The sequence below is a fragment of the Macrosteles quadrilineatus genome, unplaced genomic scaffold (assembly GCF_028750875.1).
Source record: "Macrosteles quadrilineatus isolate MER2022 unplaced genomic scaffold, UCM_ALF_1.0 Scaffold_7__1_contigs__length_78375512, whole genome shotgun sequence".
Classification (NCBI taxonomy): domain Eukaryota; kingdom Metazoa; phylum Arthropoda; class Insecta; order Hemiptera; family Cicadellidae; genus Macrosteles; species Macrosteles quadrilineatus.
Window position 1 is genome coordinate 71587144 of NW_026542600.1, and position 22457 is coordinate 71609600.

General features: G+C 32.7%; 1 protein-coding gene across 1 annotated transcript in view; it reads left to right on the forward strand.

Moving 5' to 3' along the window:
* The first annotated feature begins 19383 nt into the window (after positions 1–19383).
* The window catches only part of LOC128997802 (nuclear factor 1 X-type), a 241014-nt gene continuing 237940 nt past the window's right edge, over positions 19384–22457 (forward strand). Inside the window, exon 1 of the mRNA XM_054423519.1 lies at positions 19384–19467. Within this exon, the coding sequence (XP_054279494.1) occupies positions 19459–19467 (9 nt within the window). The 5' untranslated portion in view covers positions 19384–19458. The remainder of the gene's footprint in view (positions 19468–22457) is intronic.

Below are 22457 nucleotides of genomic sequence, written 5' to 3' on the forward strand. Positions count from 1 at the left end.
GAGATACGAATACGAAATACGATAGGCATTAAAATAGTCTTTTTGTATTGACTGAATTGGCGAGAGTGTATTTAGCCAAATATGCATCGCGCTACTTATGAAATAACCTGACACCTCGAGCAAGCTTGGTCTCCTGATACTTGTGTTTTAATCAAACATTGCCACATTTTACATTACTAAACAGAAACAAATTACTTAAACCTTGTCAGATAATGAACATCAACATCAAGTGAAGACAACACAAAATCACTATTTACAACTTAATTATCGTTGTTGTCCCATCTTATTTTTTACAGTCATGTTACATTTAATTTATAATTTATGTCATACCGTACTGTATAAGTTTTGCGTTATCTGTCTGGATTCCGAAACGTTAGTTCATGCTACCAAAATTTTAACACATTTAAATTAACATTTTTTTTTTAGCAAACCGTCATAAAATACTTACGCTTGACATTGTTTACGTTGCGATGCTTATTTTACCTGTACTCTAATTAAAATTAAATTAGAGATTAGATTTTAATCATATTAAATGTCATAATTAAATTCTGTACTTTAAAATCTATTGATTGGGCCCAATGTTTTTAAAAGCCATCTGTTTCGAATATGGGTAAGTTTAGTAGTGTTGTGTGTTGCCTTTGTGGAGATTATGATTTAGTGTCCCGAAAAGGGCGGCAACAATGTGATCAAACTAAACAACCGCACATTGGGGCTGTAAACTAGAAAGTGCCTCTTCCTAGAAATGCCTAACAAACAAGGAAACTCCTAGTCTTCAGAACCAGTCCCATCCCCTACTGAAACTCAAACGGCATAGGCGGGGTTTTTAGTTTTTTTTTTTTTTTTTGTAGTTGTTTTATGGACGATTTTATCATTCTAGTATTCTTATGACCTTACCATCTTGTCGCATTATAGTTTTGTTTTAGTTTATTTCGTAGAAAACCCCAAGTAAAATAAAGTTGTATATACAGTACAGTATAACAATTTGTAAACCAGTTTTACACAAATTCTGGAACTGTTCCATTGTTATAGTGTGATTAGTCTCTATTCGTTATATTGTTTTATGTTAACTTTTTGGAGGGAGTTTTTTTAGAATAATCATAGAAAAACCAATCCAAAAATATATATATAAATATGTACATGTATATTTATGTATAAATATATATATATCTATATATATATACATTTGAACGGATGGTGTTTTTGGTCTCTAGGGACCTCAAAACGAAAAAGTAAATCGGTCCTGGGTCCAGGTCTTACCATGAGTACTACGTTAATAGCTTATTCCCTATAGGGGAAATTCGCTAAAATGATATTAATTGCGTTAGTTGCCAAATATAGTTGATCATTCAATGAATAAAATATTTCCCATACTGTACGTAATCGGAGTTTTTATTAATATGTTAATCTGGTATCTCTTCCTTTGAAAGAACCTTTAAATAGTATTAAAATAGTATTGGTGGATCTTTTGTAGCTAAACACTTCCGTGATTTCATCAGTGTAGCCTAATGCATATTAATCTATGATTTTATTTGAAAAATATATCTGTTTGTTGGGAAGACATGTTTTAACTTTAAAGGAAGGTATATCAGTTACAGCGTAAGTTTGATTTTTCCTTCGTCACGTCGCGTCAGTTCATATCGTACTTCTATGCCAATGAATAACCCTCTAGCACAGTTTTGAGAAATTAATTGGTTGTGGGGTTACTGTTAAAACTGGAATTCCTTGACATGGGGGATGTCAGTTAATTGTCTCAGCCTTATCAATTTCATAAAGATGTCAATATAATCTCTCTACGGAATGTTAGGTGTAGTGGAATATACTTGAAGTGAAGTTAGCTTTTATTCTTGAACTGTTAGGGGTCTCCTCATTTATATGGGTGTGTGGCTTCATTGGCAACAAATAATGGAAATTACATAGAAATTTGGCATTTCCAAAAAGCAAAAAATAAATTGGCTGTTACGTAATTTATTGACGTTTACATGCATTGTTAATCAACGTATCTTATAAAGGATGATGTGATCTAGTTTAAAAGGAATATGACCTTTCTGTTTTGACAGTAGCTGCTTAAATAGTATTTACTAATTGGGCCATTTTTACAGCCAAAATGTCGTGTTATTTTCAATAATGTTACCAACCAGTGAGCCACGGTCCGTAATATAGGCCACTGCAAATAATTTGTTAAGACAGGTACCATTTTTAGGCAAGGTTTTTGTCTTTGGATGTTATTAGACACGGTAAGAGTACAATAAAATTCTTCTCTGTGGATGAATTATCTGTTGGAGAAATATTAGCCGAATTATAATGTCACAATGCGAGTTTGAGTATTTTGTAACTATATAGGTAAGTTACGTAGATTTTTTAGGCTGCTGCTCAGTGCACTTTAAAAATTTACATTTTAGAGATAAATTAAATGGTTTTTGTTGCTGAGTAGCGCTAGTAAACATGCACAACCCTTTTCGTCTAATAACATTCAATGGCTCTCAAAGAGTTCAAGTTCTTATTTGTATACGTATCTATATTATGTTTTCACTAAGCTGAATGAATACGTAACCTCTCTGAAAAGTCTGTAGTATATTGCAGTTTTCCAGCTTAATGACTTTCTAAATCATGCACATATTTCTACATAAATATTGTAAAATGTTTATCCAGTTGCTGTAAACTACTATTAATTTAACAACATATGGACACGGCTCGAATGGGTACCGTGCCCTTCTGCACTTGTAGTATTTAGAACCTAGTGTCCCTTAATTGTTAGTCCCAAGTATTAACCACAGTTATGGTTTAATTCGATTCGTTACAAATCATTCAATTAAAATGCAATTAAAAACTACTTTCGGCCAGAAATTTGGTTGGAATGTGGAATATTTGAGCTATTGTATAAAATTATAGGTTAACTAGTGTACATGTTGCTCGAAATCGAGCAATTGCAAAGAAGTACAGGAGTTACATATAAACAAATAACTTGTTAAAAAACTAATAACAGTCATAATTTCCGATGATTTTAAAAGAGTCAACTAAAATATTATTAACTAATGGAAATACTCACAATTTACATAACAGTCCTATTCCAGTTTAAAAGGTTATTTTTTAACTATCAAACTGCCCATGGACGGGAAATGGTAAGCTTACAATTTAAGTCAACATAAAAAGTCTGTCAGCTTTTATAATGTACTGTACCTATGTTATTTAGCCAATTTGTAGACAATAAGGTGTAGGCTACTTTAAACTCTACAGAACTCTCATGCTTCCATGGGGAGCAATTAATTATTAATATTTAATTCCTGACAACAGCTGGAGTTTCAAAACAATGTTTGTTTCCCATGTTAATCTTATGGAGAAATACGAAACTTTAAAGGGTCCCAGGGCCTCACTCTCTAATTATTTACCTAAAAAGAAGTTTCCTGCACAACTTCACGTTACGCTCTTTCCAATGACGCCAAAAACATGTCAATCGGTTCAGTAGTTTCGGATGAGTAATTGTCACAAAAATCCTGCTTGCGTATTAAATAAGTATAGATATAGATAGATGTGACTGTGGACCCAATTTTGTACTAAACACACGCTGTTGTTTGATCTCGAGTAGCCGACCCAGTGTTAGCATCAAGAGGCCAAAAACTAGGAACGTAGCGCCAGCCACGTCCCTTTCACTTTCAGCAATTTTACAACCCTCGCCAACCCTACACATCCAAAGACAGAGAGAGAGAGGGAGAGAGACAGTAAAACAGCTGTCGAAGTCGATCGGGTCTACCTAGCCTCGGTCGTCAACTCGCTTTCTTTTTCTTCGCCTACAAGCGTTTGAATAGGGGCGCGGGAAAACTACTTGTGTGATGCGGCACGCGTAATACCGGAAAAGGCCTTCGGGTAGTTCTAGAGCGCCGCCAGAATTGGGTCGCTGGAGTCGCGTTTTAGTTGCCACTTTACTATTGAAGACTCTTAAGTGGAAAAAGAGTTTATGACGAAATATACCCCCACCGCAACAAACCTGCAGACTAAGCAAATTTCTATTTGCCTGATTGGATTTACACTAAAATGACTTCTTGAAAATATCACAGTTATTCCATATTTAAATAGAATAAGTTTAACAAGTACTTAGGTTTGCTGCAACAGGGAGGGTAAAAGTGTGTTTTTTTTGTGTAAAATAATAACATTTTATAAATAAATAAATGATTTTTTTCTAGTTTGATGCAAATATTTTCATAAACAAGAAAACTACTAGCCTACAGTTTACTTATTCCCTGGTGTGAGTGAGGGTATACATTCAACTCTAGAAAATACGCTGGTCAACGAACGACAAAGAGCCGCCGATGTCTAGAGTTTCCTTGGATGGGTGGCTGACCGACCGGTGGTCATAGGGTGACGACACAAAGGGGGTGGTAGGCGGGTATCCGTGTCGGCCAGTGAGTCAGTGTTACCGGTGTTACTTCAAAGATGAATTAATGCCCTCGTTGAATCCCGAGGTAGGCGCGGCGCCGCCAGCTCGACACTTGTTTCGGTCACTGGTCTTGGTTGATTGTTTCGTTTTCGTTTTACTATCTTTTGATACTTTTACATAAACGATATAGCCATGATATATTACTAATGAAAATTCAATAAGTACATTGCACACTAGGATAGTTCATGTAAACAGTTGTTACTTAAATAGTTTGGAACTCTGGCCACGTCTATATTCGTCATTAGAGTGAACTTAACTGCAGGCTATTCAATAGACTGTGAAAAAAAACTGTGAATGATTTTATGTACTTGGGGTTTGATAATTTGTTTGATTATTATAGCAAAAGCTACCAATCTTTGTCATCCGCGTCATAATTCTTGAGCTAACTACTTCTGCTGTGATATACCTTACGTCACAAAACTGTATTAACCCTAGATCCAGTACCTCTGCTCCAACTAGTATTATAACATTGCCGTCCAGGAATCTTTGAACATATAGTTTGACAATAATTGCATGGATAGTACAGCCGTTTCAACAAGGATTTATTTACTATATGTTCTTAAAACTGAAATTAATTAGAAATACTATTAAAATAAATTAAATTAATTAATTTGATGTGAATTTAGCTTTAGTTAACAACACTCATACAAGTTCATAAACATAAACCAAATAAAATTTTTTTTACTAGAAACGATTTGCAGGGTCGTCCAGATGAACTTGGAAATAGTACCATAGATAAAAGGAGTAGACATACTCTGTCATACATACATGTCTATACTCCTTTTATCTATGATAGTCCATTAGAAAATCTGAATATACAGTAGTGCCGTGCATTTGAAGTACTTACTCAGAACACAGACTTACTTGAGGACAGTTACACAATAAAACGCAAAGATCCACGGAAGTAAAGACTACATTATTTAGTAAAAAAAAAACAAGGATGCGTCAGTTAGGGCCAGTTAGACAATTGAAGTACACAGAATTGAATCACCATAGTATTGTCCACGCAACAACGTGAGAGGATAAAACATGTACTTCTTCAATTATAATTACATGTTTCTGTGTAAAACCGAAGACGTCTACAGACTTTACTAAGAAAAACTTCTCCCCGGTAACACAGGCAATGGGAATTCCTTCTAGACAAGGTTTTCAATAGGCCTACAACAAAATCATAAAACAAAAGATGTTTCTCAGGCTAAGTAGCACACTGTGCACTTCAGCAAATAAATAGTTTACCGAGATAACTATTGCTTACCAAGACAGCAGTGTCATTTAAGGAGAAATAGTACAAACTAATGTCACCAAAAGTCTAAATTCATTCTTTATTTTATTTTTTTAAGAGAGGGAAAAATAGACAACAAAGCTTTAAATAACCGGTATTATCAATTTGTATTTATCTCTCAATTGAATAAATGTAACGGTAGTTACCTCACCACTGTTCACAATATTTGACCCTCCTATTACATAAATATGTTAGTTAATTTAATATTCAAACTCGTGTACATGTTGCTCGAATTCGAGCAATTTCAAAGTATTACAGAATTTATTTCAAAACGAAAAAAGTAATATTCAATGAGTTTAAAAGAGTCAACTCAAAGATCACCAGTGTGTAACTGCTGGAGATACTCACGATGTATATACAGTAATCAACATTTCCTGTAAATATTTTATCATATTTCATAAATTGGTATTGCATTTTAATGTTTCTACAAATGTTTCCTGACTTATAGCTGCATAAGGTTGTCCATGTTTATCTTATTTATTGATAAACCTATGCATGGCACCACCCTTGTCACCAGCAGTAAGTTTACAAATTTCAGTAATTTTTTAATAAAGATAAACACTTTTTTGATCATATTAAGGACTTCCTGTTGTCTGTAACAATTTTATTTGTTCAATCGGCGTATTTTTATTTATTTAGCTAAATAAAACATTTATTTCATTGAAGTAAACTAATATAGGCCTATTTATATTCACTGTACTGTGTATAACAAAATATCGATTGAGAAACAAACAATTACACGTAATAAAAACCTCGCTAGTCCGCTGCATTGTGATAGCTGAAAATCGTCGGAATGAAAACCGCCGCTACAAGATACAGAAGTTGGTACGCCTGCAGTGCCCTCCACAGCTGCGCGCGCCGCTGGCACTGCCGCTCAACACATCCCCACCTAAAAGACGAGCAAGTGGTAAGTCGGTCGGGAGGATTGACGACAAGTTGGTTTCTCGTGTATAATAATTTAGATTTACAGGCCGGTCAACTGGACTGACGATGAAATAACTTGTCGACGTACTGGTTTTCAGTATTTATCTATTTAATTAAAAAGGACGGTCTAGTGGCAAGACGACCAAGTATCTTGTCGGTCAACTGGTGGCCCCCCAATTTCGGTTGCTAAAAAGATGTTCAGTGAAAAAATACTGATTTTATTTATACAAGCCTACATGGTTCGATTTGCCTGAAATTGTATTCCAAACCATTTATGAAAGGTATACGTTTTTCTTAAAAGATTTAAACCACCAAAGTTCAATGTGTTATTTAAAAATGTAAAAGTTTTAAGGTTCATACATTTGAATTTCGCTAAAACACAAAATGCTGAAGCTAAGAAAATGTAATTTGAAATACATAAATATATTTAAGTTTATAAAGTATATAATAATGTAATACATTCAAAGCACCATATACTATCATGGATATAATACTATTAATATTTTCATTTTACTATTATGTGTTTTACTATTATGAGTTTACAAAAAAATGTCTGTATTTAACGTTTTTTCAACATGTCAACAAATGCAATGTCTTAATGGAGCTCGGATTGCAGATAGTGGAATCAGTTTTGAGTCAAGGCCAGGGGTCTAGGCCACTCTCACAAACCGAGATGAAAAAGTGTTACAATTGTGTACTCGTGTCACTTTTTATTTCTTAGTGCAAATTTCAATCCACTTAAAACAGATTAAACATATTCTCATATACAGGGTGTCCGGTCATAAGTGTTTAATCAAAAAATATCTGTCAAACTACATCTGTGATTGAATGACGCCTATTTTACGTTCTTAACTCATTAAGGGAACAAAAGATAAATGAAGAGTTTTAAAAATAATGGTTGTTTGTATGATAAAACTATTATTACTATGTTAGAAAGACATGTATTGTTAAAATAAAGGTAATTTGTTAAATCCTCACAAAATTTACATTGGGGAATTGAATGAGATTCTCCTTATGTGTCATCGTAAAAGTTTAAATTTTTAACAAGGACAAAAACTTAAATAATCAAATAATGAATAGTATACAATAAAATCCTTATTTCTAGGTTGCAAAGTTCCGCCAAAGGTATCGAATATAATATAAAACTTCCACATCAAATAAGCTTTAAAATTATGTATAATAACCTTGTCACATTGCATAGTGAAATTCATGCATCATTGTGAAAAGACGTGGTCATGCTAAAAACAGGTAATAAAAAAAAATTAACATAATAAGATTTACCATACTATTTTAAGTGAAACCTTGGGATGATTATGTTTTTCCAGGTATTTGGGTACTATGAGCGTACTATACGAATTAGAGTATCCAGGTACCGCTAGTTTAATTGAAAATTTAATAAAATTACAAATACAGCAATTTTTAAGCTTGGACCAATCAGAATTAGTGATTTTTATCGGATGTGACACCAAATTCTGAACTGGTACATTTACCAATAAACACATATTTGTTTGTTATTTTTGTGCAAATAAGGACTTTTAGCTATTTTTAATGTTAACATTAATTTGATATGAAATTAGAAAAGTTCCATTTACCTCTATTCCAGTTCAGTTAGAACAATTTTTTATTTGTTACATTTATTTAATAGATTCAGGTATTACAAAAATACAAACAATTTAGCTAAGGACAAGATAACAAAGCTGAGTCATGAAAAAAACATCCCATCAGTCACAAATAAACAGTCAACCAGGTCTCATCCGATTCTAGATTACTAAGAAATGCATTTAATTTATAATTTGTGCAAACTGAAAGTCATATCGGAAGGAGTTGCAGACGCGACATCCTGATCACACAATCCCCGATTCTCAGTTGTCTACTCAGGTACAATAAAGTTGTCTAGAAATTAGTTGAGAAGAAGAAATAAGCAGTATCACATGATGTTGCAGCCAAAGAACACTCCATAGAGTGTATGGTAATAACAATACTACGAATATGCAGCTATGGTATAAAAATGGTAAGTCTTGGCCTGGTGATGATGCATTACATTTTATACAACAATCACTTTTATCCACACCGTTAAACAAATGTCTGAGCATACGAAACCAAGAGGGATCTATACTTTAGCTATTTCAACGGGTTGAATTACAAATTATTAGTCTACGAATCATAATTATTGTACTGTATTTTCCAAAACTAATTTTTCCGAGGAGTGGAAAAGGATTCTTTGAAGGTTTTGGTCACTATTGGTTTGCCTACAGAACCCAAACATCAGAAGGAAACCCAATTGTAAGACGTTTGCACTTAAAATAGTATGTTAAATCAATTATACTCCAAATTATCAATTTTTAGTATGACCTTTTTTTTTCCACAATGAATTTCTATGCAATGGACGGCAATTGAAGGTTATAATACATTATTTTAAAGCTTATTTGATGTGGGAGATTTTTATTATATTTGATACCTTTGGCGAAACTTTGCAACCTAGAAATAAGGAATTTAAAATTTATTAATTTTTTTTCTTTTAAAATCTTTTAACTTACAATGAAACTTAAGTGGAATCTCATTCAATAATCAAAAGTGTATGTATTATTCTTATTGTACATTTTGTGAGGATAAAAAAAAATACATTTATTTTATCAATACAAACAATGTCTGTATCACATAGTAATATAATCTTTTAAATAAAAACTACCATTATTAAAAAAAATCTTAATTAGTCTATTATTCCCTTACTGTTTGAGTTAGGAACCTCAAATAGATTCAATCGCCTTCATGATGTAGTTTGACAGATCATTTTATTTAACACTTACGATCGGATACCCATTTTACACGTATCTCAAAAATCATACGTTTGTGTCCGTTAAACACGATAACTCGAGTAACAAATGGCAGCTCTCTGCTATTACAATCAGAGCGCAAAGCACACATAATATATGCTTGCCGGACATTACACATACTACAAAGCATACTAAAGATTTAACCATAGGATCAGAAGTTTACTAACGTGATACACTGAAAACTGCTCAATGACACAGTCATACAGCAATGCTCTTGACACTTTTATACAAAATTAATCAATTTCTTATAGTTACGGATTATCTATTCCTCGTTTCAGATCTTGAATTATTTTTGCACTAAAGCACGCTCTCATATAATATTAAATAACTCACGGTATATAAAATAAATAAACATCGGAATGGTTGAGACACTATAAAACCTTGCAAGTGAATTGAAAAATTCTTTTTTGTTCTTTTCAAAATACAATAGGTACAATACAATATCTCTTTTTAAACTAAGGTTGGACAAGTATTACATAAGTTATTGTATTTATTATAATATAAAAAAAAAAAAAAACAAATGCTCATCACAACATAAATTTAACTAATTATAATGTTATCGAACAATAAAGCCTTTGGTTACAGCACCTGTGCGGTAAATAAACATTTTTAGTAATTGAAGCAACTTGTGGTTGGGAAGTCCAGCCCTTCTCCATTAGCACTGTAGTTTTATTACAAAATTAAAAATAAAAGAACACATTATACGAAAACTAGGCGTCAAATAATACCTTTAACACAGCAGCCTATCACAATAAAACCTTATCTACCAATCCATTTGAAAAATAACCCTATCCTGTCATTCGTCGTGATTACAGTACTTCATATTTTGGAGTGTCGTGAACTTGCAGCATATTTGAACTAAACGAGAATCCCTCACTTAATAAGTGCAGGATTATTAAAAGTAACTATGCTATATTGTTAGACCAATGAGATAAAAAATGTGTTTGGGCTATATATTTCGAGCAAGTAATTTCGTGTTAATTTTGCTAAATACATTGACGTTTTAACTTGCTTTGATGGGCTCGGGAAGAAGGTTATAAAATGTGGGAGCCAAATATAAAAAGGATTTTTTTAATATTCTTGGTCTAGGTTTAGATACACGTTGCGTTTTCTTCTTAGTCTAGTATGTCTTTCATTTTTTTAACATCTATTAAAATATATTTTCAAAACTTTGTAAACATTTAGATTCCTGATGGGTAAAATTTCAATAATTTTGAAAAGTGGGGATGAAGGTTCAGTTTTGGTTTAATTTTACATTATTCTGATGAAAGATTTTGTAAAGTAATGATTGGTTTTAGGCTAGTAAAATGCTCCACCCCATATTTCTATTACATAATCTATTTTAGAGTTAATCAATGCGAAATAAATTGTTCTCATCAGTTGAGTATAGCAAACAGACCTATGGATATAAAATATGCGTATGTACTTTACTAATTTTGTTTTTAAGTAATTTAGGTGCTCTTCCCAGCACCTGATAAGTTTGCTGTCAGCCCATATCCCTAGATGATACTATCCACTAGCTCTGTATTTTGACAAGTGCAATGATTTTGGGTCAGATAGCATGTTACTTTATGATATTTTATCCCGGTACAAAAGGATAATTGTTTAGTCATTAACAAAAACATATACTTTGTTTCTGGGCCCATAACCATAAGATTATTTGAAAACCAATATCTAAGCATATTAATGTCATGTTGCATTTGACCCTTGAGGTCTTGAATGGAATTCGCTTTATAGAATAATGCAGTATCAGCAAAATCCACTGATCCAACAACACAAATCCAACACTGATCCTTGTGGTAAATGTAAATAAATTATATGTGGTAGTTTTAACCACATATTTAACACTGTTAAGGTGCAGATTTTCCAAAAATTTTTTGACTGCTTTAAATTCACTCGCACCTCTTTTCTACTGGTTACCATAACTCAAAACAAAAGCATATAACTTGTAGGTAAAGTATTACTTCACTTTTCCGTCTTCTCTACGAATCGCCTTTTGAGTTGAAACGATTGGTCCTTTATCCTGATAATTTGTAAATGTGATATTGACTCGTACTTTCATTTAAAAGATATCTAATGGAGTTTGACTTGTGGGGGAAAACTCCCCTATCTCATTTGCAGGCAATTAAATAATCTAAATAGTAGACTTGTCCTGGCCCGTCCTTACACCATGAGCAGTTATATTTTTCTTCGAAACACATAACTAACGTATTTCTATTCATCGGTATTTTCGAAAGTAGAATGATAAATGTACCTGCAAAAGAACCGGGTTAAAATGTAAACAAAACAGACGGTTTTTGTGTGAACTCATTATATTGTTTTTGTTATGAAAATAAAAAAAGTATATGATGACTTATTTGATCCACACTATTATTTCTTGCCCAAATTGAGTAACCATCCTATCCATTTTAAACTGCTATGAGTTCCGATAAAATCTTTTTTACTGTCTATAAAAAGTAAAATTGATACCAGTACCAAAGCTAAAAAAGATAATTGCCCATATCCATATATAAATCCCAAAGTACCTATGAAATTTTGAGATAACTACAAGTCACACCCCCATAAATATACTTAAAATGTTCGTCATGACGAGAAACCTTGCGCAAAACTATCCATTATTTCATAAATTGCCCTTTAAGGTCGTATTTACTTTTTAAAGGGAACTTTTCATATACCTAATGTTAAAATACCTCAGCTGTACTTATTTGTTTGTTATTCTTTAAATTTACTACCATATTGAACTCAGGTTGTGATTATTTGTTTGTATTACTGTAGTCTGTTTTGTTTATTTCAGCTTAACTTAACCAATCAATAGTTTTATTAATACTTATGAAATCAAACGAGGTGAAGCCCGTGGGTAACAGCTAGTTTAAATAATTGTGGATCAGCTAACGATGTAGGATTGCCTCGGTGTTAAAATAGAACAGTAATTGTTTACTGTCGTCAGATTTTGTACTTAAATTTTACTCCCGTAATATACGAATTGTATTATACTGAAGCAAGTTTTCAGATACAACTACAACATAACAATTTATCTTACTAGCAGCACCAATAATATGATCAACATCCATATTTATGATTATATAATTATTTGATCCAGAAATATTAATAGAAATATGTATCGTATAAACTACATACAAGGGTATCAATGCATTCTTTTTGATTATGATACGTTATGTTACTATTATATATATTCTTATAAACCTGGTACATTTTACATGTCATTCTGAACTTATCATCGTTTGTATCCAAATTCATCTATTCAGCAGGATAGTAATAAACATTTAGCAAAAATATTACATATTACCCCAATGTTTTTAACAAACAAACTATCAAATTTTAAAATATAATATGATTTTTCATTTGATGCACCTTTTTGGGAACAACAATGGTTATCTGTATTATTTATGTTTCGATAAATATTTGTTATTTAAAAATATATGTTTTCAAGTTATTGTTTTTTAATCAATGCATTGATTGCTAATGATTGAAATGAAATGATAATTATTTTTTAAAGATGTTTCCTCAATATATAGTATTTTAAAATAAATAATCTATACAAACTAGTTTTATATTCCAAAATTGGTAGGCTACTGAATAAAAAATTATATACAATAATTATTTTGTCTCAATTTAGTAACATAGTATATTATTCGAAGGTCAGCTGCAATTGCTGAACCATGCAGCCAATAGGCCCATACCCTGTGTCTTGGGTACGTAGGCCTACCCAATTATTCATAACAACCTATTCGATGATTATCCTTGATACCGGTACTTTTTCCTAGCATACATGGCCTACCTGATTAGGAAATAAAATTAAAAATGACCAAAAGCCCAACATTGTGTGATTTTTTCACTTTTCCTTCCAAAGTTTACTACATATACTCGTACCAAACATCGTTTTGAGAATACGTCATATACTAAATAACAAAAGGTTGTTTGGATAAGGTTGTTTTATGCAAACTCTCACCGATATGTTTACATTAAAACTTGTTTACAAATAATGCAGTTCATTCCCATTGGACATAACTTTGATTTCCTATAACTTTTTGTGAGAAAATCCAAAACCAAGAGAGACCGCCAATAGCCTCGGGACTTCATTAACGCATTTAATTGGTCGGATGTACTATAGTTCTTAACTAATATAAACGTTGGTTTTTAGTACTGGTTCTTTTCCTTAAGTGGTAGCAGCATGAAACTTTTTTACATACCAACACATTACTATTTACAAATTAGTTATCGTTGGTGTTGCACCTTATTTATTACAGTCGCATTCAATTTCATTAATGTCTTACTGTAAGTTTTGCTTTTTCTGTATGCATCCCAAAATGTTAGCTTACCAGTCTAAATCGTCTTTAGTCCTTCATTTCATATAGTAAGCCGTAATTTCGACAGAATTGTAGGTAATCTTCGGACTAAGCAAATATAAATTGTTATGATAAAATTTGATCACGCTAACAACGGTTTCAAATACTAATTTTATATTTACTTTGCCATGGTTAAAGCGTAGCAAATTCTTTAATTAAATTCTGTATTTTATGTGCATGTATGTTAACGCATTAATGTCCTTATTTCTAAGTGTTACACGGAAAGGACAAGAGCACCTTTAATAATGAAAATGTCAACCGGGAAAAAAATGTGTTTATGGTGAGGGTTGAGGTAGTATTTTAACTAATTTTAATCATCGCGAAAAGTAACTTTTAACTATAGGCCTACCTTAGGGCTATGTTTCATAGATCTATAAAGCATTTTTTTAAGTTTAATCATTGGATATAACATGGACCAACTCGATCCGGGTACCATTTAATTGTGATGAATTTGTTTTGATTTGAAACTTTCAGACACTATATTTATGAAGGTTTATAAATAATAGTTTTGCCAGCATACCTGAAAATATGCAAACCAACTGCTGTTCTTAATATAGGAAGGTTTCAACTGACTACTATAAGTACAGTATCTACGAAGTACAAATTGATAATCTTACGCTTCTTTGACTTTTCATAGTATACAAGCTGTTTAAAGGGCATTTATATAGTGGTATTAGATGTTTGTTGTAATTGTCTACTATACTATGGTGCAGCGTACAGCATGCATAGCGAATGCAATGTAGTTGTCGCTATGAACACTAATGCATCTTGGTCCCGAGAAAGGCGTCGAAGGCACGTGCTTAGCTCACCGATGCCGTCCAAGGTCAAACCTACACAAACACACCAACACACACACACACTAACCAATACACATCCTTCAATATTGTTGGACAATTACATTATTCGATTGAGTTATTTTTACTCATTCCTCTCAATTACCAAGTTAGTTAATTTACAAATTCAACCGTTTCTTGAGCATTTTAAAAATGTAATAGTAGTTTACGCAACTACCGCGTAAAGATAGTTTTAACGACTCGAGTAGAAAATTTAAGGCACGAGCCTTAAAGTTAAGTTAACACTATTTACGCGAGTTTAGTACAATAATTTTCCTTTGATATATTTTTAGCGAATTTCCCTATAGGGAAGTAGCTATTACCGTAGGTCTCATGGTAAGACTTAGGCCCGGGACCGATTTACTTTTTCATTTTGATGTCCCCAGAGGCCAAAAACACCATTCGTTCAAATTTATATATATATATATATATATATATATATATATATATATATAGATTTGTATATATATGTGTCCGTGAACACGATAACTTGAGTAATTTTTATCCGATTTTAATGAAATTTGGTTTGAAGGTGTAAGGCGGGATAAACTTGAATGAGTTCGCGATCCAGCATGATCGGACCATGGGAACAGGGTTTTATGGGGGGTTTTATGGGGTAAAAATTGGGTTTTCTCACTTTTGACCCTCAAAACACAAAATTTCCCAATTTTTCTCTAAACCTTCTTAAAGAGCTTAAAAAACAAACAATTCAGTATATCAAAGTGTTTTTGTTTGGTTATTGGTTACGGAGAAAACTAAAAAAATTATAAATTTAAAATTCCCATGTTTTTCTTATGGAGAATATTGTAAAATGTTGTAGTTTGCTTGTTTATGGATATCTTTTGATCAAACTTGGCAAATATATTCATTTTCTACTAAGCAATAATTATTTTACTTAAAACACACACTTTATTAGTTTCCTTGTAGCAGCAAACCTAGGTACTCGTTAAACCTAATGTTATTTAAATAGATCGATTGAAAATCAATTCAGCCAAATGGAAATTCGCTTAGACGGCAGGTTTGCTGCGGCGGGGGTATTTTTTACTAATAATCACTACTCATAACTTTTAAGAGAGGTTATGTTTTCGTTTATAACCTTTCATTGCCACTGACAGTGATGCAACGAATAATTGTACCACACACTAATGCACCACTCGTAAACAAATAAATAGGTCTAAACAGCTGATTAGCTGACGTTTGAAGCATTACGACTTCACTTCTTCTCTCCTCTCTAAATCCTTAACCCTCAATGGTCCGTCACCCGTGTTGTTAAGTTAAGACAACAATGCTGCTAAGTAAGTAAACAATGCTGTTAAGTAAAACAACAATGCTGTTAAGTACAACAACAATGCTGTTAAGTAAAACAATAATGCTGTTAAGTAAGACAACAATGCTGTTAAGTAAAACAACAATGCTGTTAAGTAAAACAACAATGCTGCTAAATAAGTAAACAATGCTGTTATGCGAATCTTTTCACTTCTAAGAACTGAACTGAAATGGCTTTTTTTTAAAACGGTCGTAGGTAAAATGTATTCATCCACATAACAGTAGCTTGGACACCGCCAAGTTAATGGATTTTGTCGGTTAGGTCAAATTAATATTTAGAGAATTAATTATAAATACAATTTCACAGATTTTTCTCTTTTTATAGTACAAACTTATCAAATCACTAAGTATAACTTACTTAATCACTAAGTCAACTGTGCGAATGGAAAAATTTTCCTTTAATGACACTTTACATCGAGGAACCATGGTTTCATAGCTTTAAACACTGTTGTCGAACACCACAAATCTTCAGTATGTGCCAATTGAACACATCCATGAATATTTGGTGGTATAAAAAAATAGAATGTAAATGAAATGTTACAAATAACAACCAAAGTAAATCTTTGTAAATTCTTTAAACGTTCGGGGATATTTAAAGGACTACGATGACGAGTACAAAGATTGTACAACTATAATGTTGAGTGGGAGCGAACATTAGGGTGTCGGCGAAGTTTTAAGTGGTTGTTTGTACTCTGCACATAAATGGATAATTAGGTATAATTTCAGGAGGACCTAATTTTCTGCAGTAGATGGACGACAACGTGGAACGACTTTGGCGGTGGTGACAATCATAAAACACGGTCGTCTGTATGTAGACTGGTGCGGCGCGCGGCGTACCAAACTGCATCTATAAACTGCAACTCTGCCGCGGGGCTAGGCTGCATGAAATATACCCCTTCCCTACCACCATCAGAAATATTGTCCAATTTATTGCACCGCCGTCAGCAATTTGTAATATGTGTTTTTAAGTACACTTTTATTGCTACAGTTAACCTCAGAGGGGCCGTATCGTAGACTACAGTGCAATTTGTTAAATATCCACTCTGAAATATTCGGCAAAATACGGGATGTAATGAAAAAGTAATATCCGTCGTGAATTATCGTACGTTGATAATTCTATGATAAAATCAGAAATCAGAATCAGAAATATTTATTTGTCATTAGACGTTAGAAAAAATGCATTGACAATTTTCATGTATATAGCATGGCTACAGTCAGGATAGACATTACAAATAACATGTCCAATATGTTAATTTTTTAGGTGACAGCTCTGTGGATTACCAACAGTATGGAATGTGATTTAACAATAAATACATTTTATAAATAAATATGATAATTTAACAAAGAATAAATTATATGAACCAACAACAAAGTACTAATGTTCTGTGTATGGGTCAATTACTTCTGTATTATGTGTATGGACTTGATTGTTAAAAATTGAAGAGGGTAGATTCTGTAAAGCATAAGACATAAGATCAAAAATGTACAAATTAACAACAGTTTGAATTTTTAACTTGAGGAATAAAGGTTTACTATGAGCGTCTTGGGTGGAACCCAAGATATAAAACATCAAAAACACTTAATAATAAATAGGTTTTAAATAATTGAAAATTGAGAGTCAACTAAAATTTGTGTCATCACAATAGCGTCATACCTATATTCCCAAAACAAGTAAAATGCATCGTTGCAAATATTTAGCTGTAACACAATCAGAATCACTTAAAATCACTCTTATTTGACGATGCATCCTGAACAATTATCTTAACTTAATGATTATTTAGTGATATTTGGAATTGTTCTCCTACATAATTTAATATCTAGGCTGATTGCTATAAATAATATTCTTATCGGTAGAGAATGGTTTTTGTATCATGGCCATACGTTATCATTAATAATTGATAGTTGTTTTCTAATTGTTTTATTTGTACATCTTGTATAATTGACAATGGTTAAATTTAAAATCAATTTAAATGAGTTATGTTTAGGATATTCAAATGAGAATGAAAGTAGGCCTAAATGACAATCACAACGTTCTACCTTCATCACAAATTATTGTTAATGTTAACGGGATTTTATTAACGGCCTATCATCTCATGTTTCGTGCAATTGCCACCAGTTTTAGCCATATTATAATGCTAGGAGGTTCGGAGCCTACATGAAGAGTTTCGAATATATTCCATAAGTCTTTAGACAAGGGTTACTGTTTTTGTACTAAAGATCCTCTTCTCTTACATCAAATATTACAAACATTTGATTGTATATTTCGTCAGAGAACCAATTGTTATAAAAAGATACAACTTATCTCAAAACTTCTTGTGGGTAGAATATAAAATACAGGGTGTTCGGTTATAAGTGTTAAAATTAAATTTTCTGTGAAACTACATCAAAATGGTGATTGAAAGACGCCTATTTGAGGTTCCTAACTCAAACGGTAGGGGAATAAAAGATGAATTAGGATTTTCTTAATATTGGTAATTGTATAAAAAAGATTATGTACTATGTGAAAAAGTCATTGTGTTGATAAAATAAAGGTCATTCTTGAAATTCCACAAGATTTACGATAAAAATATTACATACACATTGGTGTATTAAATGAGATTCTACTTACTACTTATTATTATTTCTTTAACGAAGACGAAACACTTAATAACTGTTACAATCCTTATTTATATGTCGCGTAGTGCCAATGAAAGTATCAAGTATTATAAAAACTTTCTCTTAAAATTAACTTTAAATTATGTATGATAACCTTTAATAATTGCCGTCACATTGCATACTGAAATTCATGCGTCATTGTAAAAAAATTTATACTACTAAAAATTGATAATTTGAAGTACTGTATAATGAATTTAACATACTATTTTAAGTGCAAACTACTATTTTATTTGTTTTCGTTTCGTTTGCCTGCTTTTACAGTTCCGTGCGTATTATTCATCATTGGACTTTTACTGCAAAGCTTAAAATAGTCGTAATACTTATACAGTTGACTCTTTTAACATACCTTAACGGGGTTGCCTCGCTTGGATTTCCTAAAAGGTCAGTTAAAACGGGCAGTCATGTAATTGTGTAAAAATAATGTTGAAATAAATGTTTTTTTTCGACGTGAAAAGTCTAAATGCATATTTTTACCGATTAAGACCAGAGTTAAGATGTGTCTGTATTCCTAGGAAAGGTAGTTCAAATCAACCCATTAAAACTTAAGGGTGGATAAACCGACCTCTTGTTTTTAGCTAAGGAGAAGCAGTGTAGTGCGGCGTTTTATTTAGTGTTAGTTGAGGGTCTCTGAACCATGATACGGAGTTCCTAACGTATTGCACTCTTTGGTATGATGATTAGCAGAAATATATAATCTAGTATCGCAATCCTCCCCTAATAACTTTATTGTTCTAGGTAGGGATGAAATCGCTTCACAGACATCAGTAGTCGCCGGGACCGCCTCAACTTTTCCCCTTCGCACCTCATGGGGCTGGTAAGCATACAATTATTTAACAATGACCATTTTAGTTGTTAATTTTGAATAACAAACTTATGTTTTTGTTAAGTTGAAGTTGATTATAATCGATTATTTGTATAACATTTTGAACGACGTGATTGGGCAAGTTCCCAACCCAAGTATGAAGAAGAAAGTGTTCGCGAAACCTATGGCAGTTTAATATAAAAATAAACATTCTGCAACTGGTGAGATGTTTTTAAGGCGCTTTTATGTTTTCTTTTGACGTAAAGACGTGTCACACTTTGTAGTTTTTTTACGTTGTAAGCTTGGTATATAAATAATCACATTGTTTGTTTAAATGTTTTTTTTTATGGGGAATCCAATGGTAAGGTATCTTTTATAGGACAAAAATACCCCTGCCATACCTAACCTGTGTACTAAGAGAATTTCCATTTGCCGAATTGGATTTAACTTAAATATTATTATGTCTGATGTATTCCCTATTTAAATTATGAGATTTACCGAGTACTTAGGTTTTCTGCCAAAGGGGGAGGGTAATTTTTGTTCATGTTACCGAAAATTGGATAATTTTAATTATTTTAAAAGTTAGTTAATAGTTATTTTTAGTAAATTTGACTTGGCTAATGCATTTGTAATGTTGATCTGGCTAAATAAATGAGTTATTGAGTTATTATTGAGTAATATAGTGTGTTTTTTGTTTAGTATAAATTAAATAAGATTTACAAGTTGATATCCATAAACAAGGAAATTACAACAGTTTACTTATTCTCCATAAGAATAATACAGTCATTTTTATTAACCATTCAAATCAAATCAAAAAAATCCTTTATTCAAACAATATATTTTTTTCAAATTCTATGTTTTGAGGGTTAAAAAAATTATAAAACCCAATGTTTACCTTATAAACCCCGTTCCCTTAGCCCGACATGCTGGTTCGCGAACATGTTCTAATAAACATGGTGGTAACTGATGTGGTTTAGAAGTTTAACGGAATTTTCTAAAAATCCGACCATTTTTACTTGAATTATCGTGCTAACGGACAAAATTAATATATAGATATAAATAAATAAAATATATGCTACTGATATACATTTTATCAGATGGTTTGGCATCTGGAGACATCAAAACGAAAAAGTAAATCTGTCCCTGGTCCAGGTCCGGTGAAATTAATCGTAGGGTTCGAAACATGCACCTTTGTGTCGTTAGTCTGTTAGTCATAAAATGCATACACTGAGCCATTTTGTGAATAATATAGTAGTAATACGAGTACTTTGGTTGAAAGCGTGTAACTTAAAACGTAACCTTTAATTGTGGATGGCATTGACCCAATGAGAATAAATCCATTAATTGGGAAATAATATTCCAAATCTGAAGTGAGCATCATAAATGGAACGGGAGAACTCCTAAAGAAGTTGGCGTCGTCGTGCGTGCACATAAAACCACCAGACCGAGTCTTTCCTTCTGGACTCGGATGTCTTGATACTTTGTAACTATAACTCCCAACACCACCTAGCACTTATGTCAAATACAAGGAACGATATAGGAGGCTGATTCAGTGGATATAGATCCCACCCAATCAGAAGCCGATTCAATCTTGAAAAGTTCAAAGCCATTTTGATACCTCGAAACTAGATTCAGGTTGAAATGAAATGATAAATGATTAATTTTACACGCAAAGTTAACGTCACTCTTATACTTAACCCCCTTTCTTATCCTTAACCTTTACCTGGTGTTCTTAATCGTTGGGTTTTAATAAACATTCATGGATTAAGAAGCTAGTCTTAGGTTAGCAACAAAGCTGCCGTTTAAGTTATTCAATATTCCTCTTTCCTCATCGGCTTAAGACTCGCACTCTGGCATGTTAACGTCACACATATACTGTATATTATTAGAGATTGGTGGCCTGTTTTAACTTTGCATCCCCCCGACCACATAGGCTACGGACCTGTGCGTGGAACGTATCCAAAGCAAGGGGGAGCCGGTACACAACTACTCGAACCCACGAAATCGCTGCAATGGATTTGTAGTTCTTCGCAATACTGACTCAGCCACCGACCAAACAAAAATAAAAATAATATTTAGACACACGTAAATCTGCCTAAGGGATTCTTCTCAATTGATACATTTTTACTGAATTTTCAATTTTGAACGTTTCAAGTATTATTTAAAACTGTTTGCTTTTTAGAATGCAATGTTTTGCAGTAGAGCGTAGGACTGTAGGTGCCGGTGGAGACTAGGCGGTCGCCAACAATGCTGTCACCACGTGGTATTGATTGTCCGCCGCCGCCGTGCGTCGCCCGCGCCTTGAGCTGGGCCTCCAATGTAAACACGGGCCTCCTTCCATCCTACCATGCTCTGTTCAATTAAAATATATAGATAATTGACAATAAATCAAGGGAAAACTAATATAATATATTAAACTAGTAGAATTCGAAATATAAAAGTAGCTCTAGTTACTACTCTACTCTGTGGAAAAGTTTAACTCTTTGGAAAATTTGGCGAATTTTTTAAATTGCTGTAAAAGATGCCTATTGGAACTTTGTTGCAAGAAACACAAGTACATTTCCATACGGAGGATCCTTGCCAGATTAGTCATACGTCACATTCGTAACGCGTGTTTATTATACAGGGTGATTGATATAAATAAGTGTGCCAGCTGTTTTATGCGAATACTATAAGAGATATAAAAAAAAGTTAAATGTTAAAGTGCCTTGGATTTTTTATTTTACAAATTTTAGCCAAGTCGAAAAAAATATTTTAGCAGCCATTTTTCCAATATGACCAGCCAACTTTGATTTTTCCTATGGAACACCCTGTATTTTATGATGTATTCCGGTAGAAAATGTAATTTTAAGTCGATTTTACTCTTGTGTTTTCTTGTATAAACCTAACCGTTTCAAAGAAAACAATGGTTAAAGTTTTGAAATTTCGGCATGAGAAAGAGTTTCGATGTAGGCCTAAGCAAGCGTGCCAGCTGTTTTATTCGAAAACTATTCGAAATTTCA